The sequence below is a fragment of the Amphiprion ocellaris genome, chromosome 19 (assembly GCF_022539595.1).
Source record: "Amphiprion ocellaris isolate individual 3 ecotype Okinawa chromosome 19, ASM2253959v1, whole genome shotgun sequence".
NCBI classification, from domain to species: domain Eukaryota; kingdom Metazoa; phylum Chordata; class Actinopteri; family Pomacentridae; genus Amphiprion; species Amphiprion ocellaris.
In genome coordinates, this window is record NC_072784.1 from 8,761,194 (window position 1) to 8,774,171 (window position 12,978).

General features: G+C 39.0%; 1 protein-coding gene across 1 annotated transcript; it reads right to left on the reverse strand.

Annotated features, from left to right (window-relative positions):
* Positions 1-11,125, reverse strand: gps1 (G protein pathway suppressor 1). Its single transcript, XM_055005251.1, has 14 exons — positions 10,965-11,125; positions 8,350-8,442; positions 7,963-8,144; positions 7,450-7,614; positions 6,929-7,064; positions 5,677-5,754; positions 5,331-5,391; positions 4,666-4,751; positions 4,176-4,270; positions 3,986-4,091; positions 3,827-3,907; positions 1,271-1,408; positions 1,048-1,182; positions 1-424 (listed from the first exon to the last, which is right to left on the reverse strand). The coding sequence occupies exons 1-14, from the start codon at positions 10,995-10,997 to the stop codon at positions 350-352; spliced, it is 1,464 nt and encodes a 487-aa protein (XP_054861226.1). The 5' UTR covers positions 10,998-11,125; the 3' UTR covers positions 1-349.
* Between the last annotated feature and the right edge of the window lie 1,853 nt (positions 11,126-12,978).

The following is a 12,978-nucleotide window of genomic DNA, read 5'->3' on the forward strand; positions in this document are numbered from 1 at the left end:
TGAATGTTTTAGGAGGTGTTTTTATTTTAAAACCTTGTTTCTGTTAATGAGGTCTCAATCAAGCAGAGCAAAGTGCATCTCCTACTAGTAACTTGCAGATTAAGTGCGACGCTCTCATCTAAACACACTTCAATCTTCTCCAAGACTCCACAACAGACTAACAAGTGTTTCACTCCCCCACATTAGCTGACAGGGGAACAGCAATCATTTCACAACATTTGAAGCTTTACATTGTGTCATTTCTGTCTTTCGGCTGAGAAACAGTGGGTGGGGTGGGTGCTGAAGGTGATCTTCCACTCTGGTCTGCAGTTATAGTCAGTGTGCAGACTTTGAAAAGGATGGTTTTTCCTCACATGTTTGTGCTCATCCTGGTCTGGCTGTTGGCTGGTGTCAGTTCACCCTGGCTGCCTTCTCTGGGTGGAGACTGAGGAGAGAAAACATGAGTTACAGACTCGTCAGTGTGTTTGTTTGTTTAGTAGTGTGGTAATACAGTCATTGAAGAAATTATTAGACCACCCATGTTTTCTTCAATTTCTTGTTCATTTTAATACCTGGTACAACTAAAGGTACATTTATATAGACAAATATAATGACAACAGCAAAAATAGCTCATAAGAGTTTAGTATGAGAGCTGATATCTAGACATTTTCCATGTTTTTCTTGATAACCAAACCACTCTAGGCCTTTGCACGTGCAGTGCTGCTTATGACATGAAATGGCCTCTTTTATACCCTGGGAATACAATGAAGCTTCAGCATGTCAAATAGGACATAAAGTATTGTGTAATCAGCTGCATATTGTGTCGTGTTTATTGTATTCTTCAGGTAATATACCTTTAGTGGTACCGGGCATTAAAATGAACAAGAAATTGAAGAAAACAATGGTGGTCTAATAATTTTCTCCATGACTGTAAATGTGACTGTACATGCGCTGTAAGTCAGGGATACGACAGTGTAGAGTTCATCCAGTACTTCGGGTTTCTGTTGGTTTAATAGTCGAGTACCAGTGATTTTAAAAAGCATGAAGAGAAAAGGCTTTGTCGCCTACCTTGACGTGGATCTGGTTGCGCAGCACAGCAGCACGGAGGATCATGGCTTTGGCTCGTCTCTGGAACTCTTTGCCCATGTGAAGCGACTTCTCGAACGTGGTGCTCCTCTGGTCCACGTCTCTCGCATACAGAATCTATCAGCAACGACAGAGTCCGAGTTTGTAACGATTCAAATGAAAAATGACCCATTTCACCTGCTATGTAACGTGTTGGGTTTTTCACCTTGCTGTGCGAGTCGATCCGTGCGTTGATGAGACCCTCCAGTATGAGCTGGGTGAGCTCGTCTTCCAGAGCTGCTACAGTGGTGTTGAAGGCCTGAGCCATCTTAGTCATGTCTGCTGACACGTAGGGGCTGAAATACTGAACACAAACACAACCGTCACACGTCTAGAATGGGTTTTTTTTGGTGAAATGATATCTGTAGATAATAGGTCAAAGACTTGCTGACAGCGCTTTTCAATATGAGAAAACACTGATACTGATTTAGAGCAAACTGAAAATCTTGGACAACTGGTTGTACGTTTCTTCGTGGTCAGTAGCATCTCCTTATCTTCAGAGCTGCAGATGAAGATCATACCGCAGAGAACGCTGCTAAATCCTGGTCACAGAAAATGGGTACCACAACAGTGGTTATCGACTTTCTTTAATAATCTGGGCTTTCTTCGTCTCACTCTGTATACGATCACACAACAACAGGCATCACTCGACTCTTCTTCCACACAAAATGGACCAATTGAGAGCTATAAGGAATGTAAATAAAATGCAAAACAGTGCAAGAGAGGAATGCTGGTAGAAGATTTTTAACGATGTATTTTAACACTTAGTACGACCGTTTATTTTGCACATTACAGCTGGTAAACTTTAATCTTCGTACGTCTAAATATGATACTGAAGCACATTTAGCTTTAACGCTGTCCCATAATGACAGATACGTGCAGATCGCTTTGGCTGAAATTAAAGTTACTGTTCTATTAGCTGCAGTACCAGCAGCGTAAAACGGACGTGGCAGCAAACCAGGACCAAACATGACAACATATTTATGCATTTTCTGCACCACTAACTAAATGTGTGTAGTAGCAAAGCATACAGTTAGCACTAATGCAACAGCACAGCTTTGTTGAGATCACCAACATACAGTTCAACAGGTTTGCAGATACAACATATTCCTTCACTCAGAGAGAATCACGTTACCATAGTGATCGAGCAGGTTAAAGGACTTTTCTGACATTAAAAACTCTGACTCAATATATTTCTCTAACCCATTAATCTCACTTTGTAGTAAAGCCCTTAGCTGTCACCAAGCAGCATTTGAGTAAATTTGTCAGAAAGCACATGTAAAACACAACTGCATCATGAATCTGGCTGCAATAAAACAAAGACAGATACATGTTAAGACGGAATTGTTAACAGGCAAAATGTGACGTTGAAAACTAATTTTAAAATGAAGTAGTGCTGGGATGCGATTAAAAAAATGTGTCTAATTAATTAGAGGTTTTGTAATTAATTAATGGCAATTAATTGCATTTTTTTAAAAACTCAAACAGCAACATTTGACACAGTAAGCAAAGTTTTTCAATTCCAAAAATTTCTGGTTGACAACTGAATCTCAACTCAAAATGCAATTATATTCAACATTTTAAGACTTTTTGTGAACTAAAGCGCTTTCAATGTCTTGAAAACATATTATTTAGTAAGTACATTTCAGGATCCTCGCCATCTGATCTATTGTGGTCTGGCTACACCATTTGCCGGTACCAGGACTGTCGTAGCTAACGTTAGCTCTGGAGCTAACAGCAACATGTCTTACTTTGAGGTCATACTATCGGCTTGAAGTGCTGCATTGATAAGAAAACTCTTTGTTGCACAATTTGCACACAACCACGTTCTTATCCAAGCTGCCATCAGGAAGTTTAAAAAAAAAACAAAAACAAAAAAACAACTTTCCACCCAACAAGCCAAGCAATAGAGTCTCATCTTCCATCACTCTTCACCAAACTTTCTTGCATTCTGACATCACTCAGTGCATCTTGTGTATCTTCTTCACGACTGGCAAACGAACTTTAGCTGCATTACTGCCACCTACCAGGCTGGAGTGTGCATCAGTGTTAGCAGTGTGCCAGAAATTAGGGAACTAAGAAAAGTGCGATTAAATGCATTATTTTTTTTAACGTGTTTTTTTTTTTTGTAGTTAATCTAAATTAACGCTTTAAAGTAACAGTCCTAAAATAAAGTCAACTGTCTCTGATTACATGCAGTTAAATACAATCACAAGTGAATTTTAAGCTTTGGAGATTTGAGTTGCTTCAGGAGAAAATAGGCCTAGGTGTAAAGAAAGCGAGAGGAGGTGAGTGCTGGGGTCATGAAAATCCAACACACCCAGTGGTCCATACAGCCTGACAGTACAGACACTAGAGCACAGAGCAAAGCTGAGCAAGCATAAGGAATAATCAGTCAAACTGAGTGGGAAAGGGAGTGCAAATATGTTGGTTTAAATTAAGGTGCAGAATCATCATTTCCCTCTGCAGGGGAAAAACAAGCTACTTTGTTTGATCATATTTTGTTTTTGAATTGTTCTGATTTGAAGGAATCAGAATTATTGTACTGGATGAAACATAAGCAGAATTTTTTTGTGATCAACTGGAAACATAAGCAGAATTTGTGTGCAAACATTTAACCTTTGTGGGGTATATTTATAAGTTTTTTGGTTAAACGTCTACAGCACAAGCCTTAAACGTTACTGATTTCTTGTTCTAAAGTAATCGCTGGTTATTTTCATACCTGAATGAGGGCTCTGTTCCTTATCTGGCTGTACAGTGTCTTGACGTGAGGTGCCAGGTACATGTCCAACAGGAGGTTATCCTGAAAAAACAGAGTCATAAAGATTAACCAACACTTCTGTGTGTGGTATTAGTTTATGATAAAGGTTTCTGATCTAACCTTCATTTCATCCAGCAGCTTGAGGCAGGATGCGTACTTGGACTCGTAGAACTTAAAGATGATGTCACGGATCTGAGGTTCCAATTCTAGAAATAACTTAAAGGAGCTGCGGGCAGGAAAACAACTATTATTAGAGATTTCTATTCATTAAATGTACCGAGAGATACTGCAGTTACCTACAACAGCCTACCTGCTGGAGATGACGTTACGTTGGAGCTCTTGTCTGTCGAATGTGGCCAAAGCACACAAACCACCATACACAGCTACATTACTGGGTGACAGAAGCTGCAGAATACACACACACACACACACACACACACACACACACAGACACACACACACACACACACACACACACACACACACACACACACACACACACACACACACACACACACACACACACGCACACGCACACATGCACACACGCACACACGCACACACATTATTACATTAAATAACTTCAAACACAGTTTAGCTAATCAAGTGGAATAGTAACACAAACAGGGATATTTGTGCTAAAAGACTAAGTTGATTTGCATTAGAAGAATAGCTCCACCATCCTGGTCTTAATTGAATTTCGGACGTTGAATGCATTCCTGAATGAAACTGTGGATTCACTTTGTGGATATGGAGCAATCAGTTAATGCGCTTTTGGACATCATAGTTCGTCAGCTCACCTCTGGACAGTCACAGTGGTCAAAGGAAGCCTGCAGGAAGCACTTGGCAGCTGGTTTGTATTTTCGGGAAGCCAACTCTGCCAATCCTGAAAAACCAACAAACAAGGTAAGACTAATGTACATATAAAAACAATAATAATAATAAAGTTGAACGGTTTACTTAAGCTGACACACAACAAAAACACACTGTACAAAAATAATGACCCTTTTCCAACATTTAGAAAATTTTCCAAGAAACAGAGCTGAAAAATGAAGCAGCCTGACTGCTGACCTGCCTAGCCATATCCCCCATCTCCGTAGCTCACAATAAAGGTGCATGCTCCGTTACTGTGAAGCAATGATCACAGCCATCTATCTCCACATATTACAAAATATACAATTGAAACAGTTGAACATTTTAAATCAGTTACACACCTCAAGTGAAAAAAATAAAGTTATCTAACTACATAACATAACTTCATAAATCAATGTAAACTACTGCTGATTTATTATTAACTTAAGCCATTGCATTTTATTGTTAATCATCAATTTAAATGCATTTAGGCTCCCACCTAAATATAAATAGAAATAAATAAAAACTTTTGAGCTAGTCTTCCACAGCCAGCCAGGATTGAACTAAACTAACCTTCATGTTGTCGTGGGGAACAGACCATAAACTGTCTTACCTGCGGCACACTTTAATTTGGTAAGGACTGCTTGATTTTGGCTATCTCGCTCTCCTCTTTGCTAAACAAAAGGAAACAGAAATGGAGTGTTAACTGATGGCATTGATCATCTCAGTAAGAAGCTATGAAAAACAGAGGACGACCGCAGATATAACTCCACCTTGTTTACAAAAATGCATGCATAAATAAATTTCCATGTCATTGTGCAGCTTATACGGTCTATAATGCAACAATACTGGTGTCTGAAACTTTATGTTTTGGTTGCATTGAAGGCTGGACAGGCATTGCAGACACTGGTTGTGAAAAAGAGACATCTGACCACAGCTGTGAAGGGGCTGGTGCTTACCTCGGCAATCTCTGGCGTGGATTCTGCCTTATTGACGTAGCTCAGCACATGTGACCAGTTCTGGAGATAAACACTAACCTGTGAACAAATGACAGAATTTACTCCATATATGCTCTGCTTTCCTGTAATGAGACAAAGTCGAAAAGTTACAATAGATTTGAAAATCTAAGTCCAATTTAAAGGGCTAAATACTGTAAACTTAAAAGGTCCACAAAGAGCCAACACACACAGACAAGTTAAGCAATGAAATCATCTAAAAACGAGTGAAGTAAAACAGACTTTCAACCTAAACCATCAATTAATACTTACAATAAGCATGTCCTCATGGACACGGGTATCCCAGTTATGGTCAGAATCCTATTTTTGTGTTTGTTGCACATGTCGATTCACAAAGTAAGTCAACTCAGGGCACTTGACATACTTAAGACATTACATTCTTATATTATAGAAACCCAATTCCCCAGAGAGAATAAAAAACTTGTGAAGTTCTAAAGATTTTTTTCGATTGTAAACTATGCAAAGACATGAAAGTAGAGCCCCATTAAGATCATGTCATCCTCAAGTGTCAGTAACAGCAGTAATCACTCACCCTAACAGTAGTATTTACTGTGTAGAGGATTTGCAATCCGAGATTTCTCTGTGTTCAATGTAAACTTGATTTTCTAAATATGATCAAAACGGGGACAAAACTAAAACCAGGACACTCATGTCTAGGGATGTCCGATATTTTTGGCTTTTTTAGCCAATAACGATATGCCGATATTGTACAACTCTCAATTTCTGATTCCGGTATCAAGCGATACCGATACATGTGGGCTGTTAAACTAATTTTAGGCAACATCACATATCTCCTGTCATGGAATTAACACATCATGCCTAATTTTATTGTGATGCCCCATTGGAGGCATTCTCAAATGCAACAAGGCTTTCCAAATGTAAACACTGTCTGTGCAAAATAAGAAAACTACTTCAACTTAAGGAAAAAATGCCATATATATAAATTTTTTAATCATCTCAAACAACAGTTCAGAGTCTCCCTCCCTCTATTAGCCGGTAAAGGCTGGCTAAATCCAGGGATTATTTTATCTGTTTTCATAATAGGCAAAAAAAACGTAAACAATATTGACCGATGTTACATTTTTATGTCAGTATCGGGCCGATAATATCGGTGGGCGATATTATCGAACATCCATACTCGTGTCATGTTGAATGAATGCAGCAACAGAGAGTTATCAGTTCCATCTTGCTGTACCTTGATGACATTCAGACACATATTAATAACATGCTTTGCACTGGTGCAGTAGTCTCTGGCTCGGGAATAGCACTTTAGGGCGTTACTGAGGTCACCGCAGTCCAGGTAATGGTCCCCCAAGTCATCATGGCCTCGCCTACAGGAGAGTGGAAGATAGTAGTGGGGACAATGAATCATTTTAACAAGAGGCTGACTGCTAATCAGTCAAGCTCTGCAAGCATTTTGTAATGACATTAAAAAGTCAGTAAAACTGGTCAGAACAATGGTTTGATGGTAAGGAATCCAGAACTGTGTCTTGTAGCTTCAAACGATTTCTTTTTCATCTTTGTGTCAATAAACTACACTGCCCCACTTTATAAGCGCTTTTCATCTGCTTCTTGTCAATACACTTTTACCTTTTACTGACTTAATAAAGCTTTTATTTTCTTCTTAAACTCAAAATTCATGACAAGTACACACCTTGAAATCTAAATTCCTCAGTTTTTCTGTAACACCGAGGCTATGTCAGGCTTCTGCCATACCTGATGCTCTCCTTAATGGAGTTGCCTTTGTAGTTCTTGAGATCAGTATCCAGTTTCTCCAGCTTGAGCAGAGCCTTTTTCCTGGTGGATTCTGCCCAGGCTGAGTCCAGAGGAGGAGGAACAACTCCACCTTCAGGCACTGTGTCTGGCACACCCTGCACTTCCCTGAAGGTTAAAAAAAACAACAACAACAAAAAAAGCACTCAAAACAACAAAATTTTAAAAACTTGAACTACTTTCAGGCTGAAAACTCAAACAGTATGACACTTCTGTTGACCACATTAAATCATCATGATGTTCAGCAATAAATCAATTTTTTTCAAAAGCTGTGAAAAACATTACTTATAACACATCAAGCTGTATAGGCCCTGTCAAGTCAAAAGCTAATGAATAGATCAACCTGTCTGGTAAGAGTCTATCTCAAAGCTTGCTAACATGAACTGCTTTCATATCAGTGCTGTATCTTTTAAAAGATGCAACACCGTGATGCTCGGGGACCATGAGCTACATTACCGTGTGGCCTCTGTGAGTTTGCGGTGAATCTCTTCGTAAGTGTCAACATTGAAGGTCCTCTGTACAAAGGTTAGGGCCATTTTCAGGGCCTCCACTCGAAGCTGAGGGCAATGCTCAGCAATGAACTGAAGCCTCTCAATGCGCATTAATCCACTGTAGCTGGTTGCATACTGCTCCAGATCCTAAACAAACACAGGAAAAGGTGATCAAAACGATATTGAAACTGCTTCACTAAAATGTTCACGTGGGATTATACTGTATGGGGTATTTTTTCCTCCTGTATATGAGGTTGTACCAGTTCCAGAAATTACTACAAATGACACCATATACAATCAACAAGGTGTGCTGTGGTAAATGTGTGTATGTAACAGTTTGTAGGATCATTACCAGAGTTGGGTTCTCCACTATGTAGTTGGTATCTGGAGCATTCTGCTGGTCCTCCTGGGGGTCCGCATCAATCTGCATCGGCTCCACAGACCCCTGAGAAACATCAGGGACACAGTCTTGTTAACCTCAAAAAACGACCTGATTTCAGGGGAAGGAACTGTCTGTAGCATGAAATGCTAAACAAGGAACAAAACAGGTCACATCAGTTGTTACTCCACAAAGGGATTTTAGTCACCTGCACCCTAAGATTTCAATGTAAGAAATGGCTCATATTGTTAGTGATAGTTGGCAATGTTTTGGTGAATGACAAATTGGAAAGTGATAACACTATAATAATGTCATGCACAAAGGAAATCCAGTTTATATGATGAATTCAATAGTTAGCAATTTCTAACAGCAGGTTATAAGCCTCGACTTAAATAGGATACACAATGAAGCCCATCATTACCCACTCTCGTGTCAAATTCTGGTTTATTGTGAATGTTTATTTGACCAATACTTTCTTCTGGCTTGAAAGGACATAAACAAGTAACAAAAGCATTCAATTTAGAATAGCTGATGCAGTAGTTCTCTATTCGGTTACTACTCAATTAAAACTTGTGACTAAATCCAAGGCACTTAGTGAACTTGTTATCAAACTCCATCACTGAGAAGCCCCTTTCAGATATGGGACATGGAAAATAAATGGTTTCATCAAACCGTTGAAGTGACGGAATTCTAGTCATTCAGACACAGGTCACTTTTCTGTTAATGTTCCTCACGGTCTCATTTAGACATTCCTTCCCATAATGCCAAAAAGAGCCCGTACCCAAGCAGTATTTGTCATTCAAAGAGTCATCCATCATGACTACACAATATACAAAGTGATGCATCATGCATAAGAAAAGAGACTAGTCGTATGGAAGCAGCAGAGAAGCATGTAAGGCTGCAATTCTGCTTTATGGTCTCACCTCTGACCTGACAGGGGTTTGCTTTCTTAGTCAATTCAGCCATGTTCCTACAAATGAGACACACCGTCCTCAGGTAGCCAACGTTGCTTTCTGGGAACCATCTTGACAGCCAGTGGCTGAATGATGACATGCAGCTGTACATGTCATCACTTAGCAGGCTGGGAAGGAGTCCACAGAGAATTACAGAGTCCGTCTTTGTTTTAGCGAATTTACACACCGATTACTAATGACCTCCGATTGACCTCCACAGGAGGGCGACATTAAGACTCTGGAGTGAAACATTAAACATTCTATAGAAAAAATTTGGGCAGCATTGGACCCTCCAGCAAGATCTGAAACATTCAAAGTGGTCAAGAACTAGTTAACAGAAATCAACATCAATGTTGTGGAGTGGCTTAAGCAGACCTGAATCCCACTTACAATCTGTGATGGGAACTGAGGACCAAAGTGGGTGCAAGGATGCATCCCAACATCATAGATCAGACATAAGCAATGGTACAAAATCTCAGAAATCCCTAAATCTCTCCTATGCAAAGAACTTGTTCACAATTTTAAGAACTGCTTTGACTGATGTCAGGGCAAATTAAATGCTCTGCCATCAATTGCTAACAAGCGTGTGACTAATTTAAGATGTGGAATAGTTACTAGAAATGTTAAAAAAAACACAGAAACAGTTAAAGCGTGTTACTAACATCTCTAACCAAGTCAAGTGTGTCATTTCCAGCCAGAGGAAACGTTCTGTTCTAACAAAAAAAAAAGTTTGTAAATTTAAAATTGGAATAAGTTTAACTGTCCAACTGTGAGCACACAAGGGAAAACACCCAAACTAAGCTATAACACTGAGTTTGGCGTCCTCACATGTACAACAAACGTTAGCAGGAGCTTTTTAGGTTGATAAAGATGAAGACAGTGCACTGAGATCCAGCTTATTGTGTACAGTGATGAGCAAAACTTGGTGTAGAAGCAGCAGTTTTGGGTAGCTGCTGTGTGGAGTTAGCACATACGACAAACCGCTGCAAAAAGGAATTTGGTGTCAAGCGTTCGTTGGCTACAGTGATAAACATAAATGGTGCTGCTCTGTTTAAATAAAATAATATAAAAAATCAACCGTATTATGTCTGTGCCTTAACAACAGCCAACTACAACCGTCATCTGTTGCTAGCTACGTTGCAGTAATAACAGTGCTGCTAACGCTACTGTTGATGTTGTTAGCTAACGGAGGCCTTCAATTAGCATTCACTTCCAAACTCTATTTAAGCGTTTTGTTTCTATTTCAAATCGTGAAACTACTGGCAAACAAACACGAATTTAAGATGCTTCGTACATTTTAAAGTCCATTCCTCATTTTAGTATAGTTCAATTCAACGGGCAGTAATTACCTCACTGAATATCTCACTCATTAGGTGTTCCTTAGCTAGCGTTTACTAAATATTTGCGAGGCTCTGGTCAATAAACTCTTATGACGAGTCTTCTTAAACTATTTATATGCAAAAAGCAACATTAGAAACCAAGGAGAACGGTCCTGAATCGTGACTTTTAACCATGACAACCGTAGCTAAAATTCCCATAGCTTAACCTAGCCTGCTAAGTGCTAGCTAAGGTTAGGCAGTTTCCGGCAGTGTTTGTTGATATGTCGTTAGATTCGCAACGGTGACTGAGACTCACCTGAAAGTTAAATACTTGCACAGGTAAAGGCATCTTCTTCTTCTTTTGACTCGACTGTCGTTATCGATTTAGGGGAAAATAAAGCATAAAGATGCTGCTGTCCAACGTACACTGCAGCAGAGAAGCCTGAGGAGGTTGGGTCTAACTGCTGTTCCGCTTCTTCGTGTGTATCGACGGACCGATACCGAACATTAGAAGTGCACACCGCCACCTATGGTCCGAAGAGGGAAGTGACATTATCTATCCAATGTTTTTTATGTTCATTATGATCAGGTCTTTACAAATTCCATAATTATTTATCATGGAAACAATCACTCACAGTTATTAATAAAAAGTGACTTGAAATCACTAAAATGTCAACTAAATAACCGTCCAAATTTATTAACAACAACCTTCTAATTAGATAAACAATAATAAAATCAGCATGGTCAAAATTGTTTTGATTGTGTTCTTTTTATTAAGTTGAGATAATCATGACAGATATTCCCTTTTTGGCAATATATCAAATTTTATGTGGAAAATAGCTAATTGTATCTGTCTGAGAAATCACTTTCAACTAAGTTACCCACTACAAAAACACCTCTCAAGGAAGTATGTTAATTAAAAATCACATGACCTGTTCCACATGATGTCATTTCCTCCTGAGGAAAAGACTAGCAAGACTCCAAGGCTTTCTTAGTTATTTATTATTAAGTAGTGTGTGAGTCAAGTGTGGACAGGTTTACTACTATATCTTTATAAATAACTTTCAATTTCAATTTTACTCAATTGCATATATAATATTTGGAAGTGTCTTTCTGTAAAAATGCCATGTGGTGTTTGGTTATCAGTGGTCATATTGATTTTAGACCTGAAAACAGCAAAAATGTCAACTATGATACCTGTCAACTATATTACAAAAAGTCCTGCAATCATATATTGACCCATCTACGCTCGTCAATTTTGACCCTGACCAAGAATTCCCTCATAGTAGGTGTCTATACCAAATTTTAAACTACAGATCTATTTAGAATGTTCAAATAGCCTATGTCACATTAATAAAAGTACGAATAGTCCTTAAATGTTTCAGAGAGCAGGGAGAGTGTATTTCTTAAGTTTGACAACACTTGTTTTTAGAGAAAAACATCTACTATTACACAGTATCATGTCCTGTTTTACAGAAGACATAAAAACATAAAAGCAATAATTTAGTGTTTGGTTTTTTATTTGAAAATGGCATTGACAGTTTAGAACTGTTGGAATTAGAACACAAAATATTAAATAATAAAATGTTTAGTATAAACTAGTCTCTGCATTCAAAGCAGTCGTAGGAAACTTTACGCACAGTGTCATTTTTATTGGTTCTAATGCTGCTTTCGTACAATCTCCTGCCCAAATATATTCTATTTTATTGGTTCTTATTTGATTTAATTTACCTTCCACACTATATTGGATATATCTTGCCTCTTTTGCTGATGTTGAAATTCTTAATATTGTCTTCCTGCTCTGCCACATCCTTCTCCAAATCACTGTCAACTTCCTCATCTTGAAAGATAAAATCAGGGGCCTGTGAAGTCTTGCTTCCATGATGTCAGTCACTGACATGGCAGCTCAGGTACCTTTATAATGTTATGAACCACCCACCACCACCCTCCCAACCCAAATTGATTCAAATGTGCCACTTTACGGATTATTTTATTACACTCCAAGTGCTTTGGCGTGCAGGTGCCGATCTTGTGTCCGTGTCAAGGCATCCTTCTGTTGCCTTCGTGCACCACGTATGATCACTCCTATGCTGTTTCCAGATTCCCCCATGCCCCTTCAAAGACCAGCAGGTGTCTGTCTCTGCAGGAACCTGGGCAAATGTGGTGGAACACAGACAGTTCTGGTGACAGTGTCGAGGTCCCCCTTGAAGTCACTGTCGCCACTGTCCCATAAAAAATACACACAAACATGGACTGCACAGTTTCAAGTTTCCTTAAAACCACAATTTTCCTTGATTTGACTGACACTGGTAGATGCGAAATACATCTGA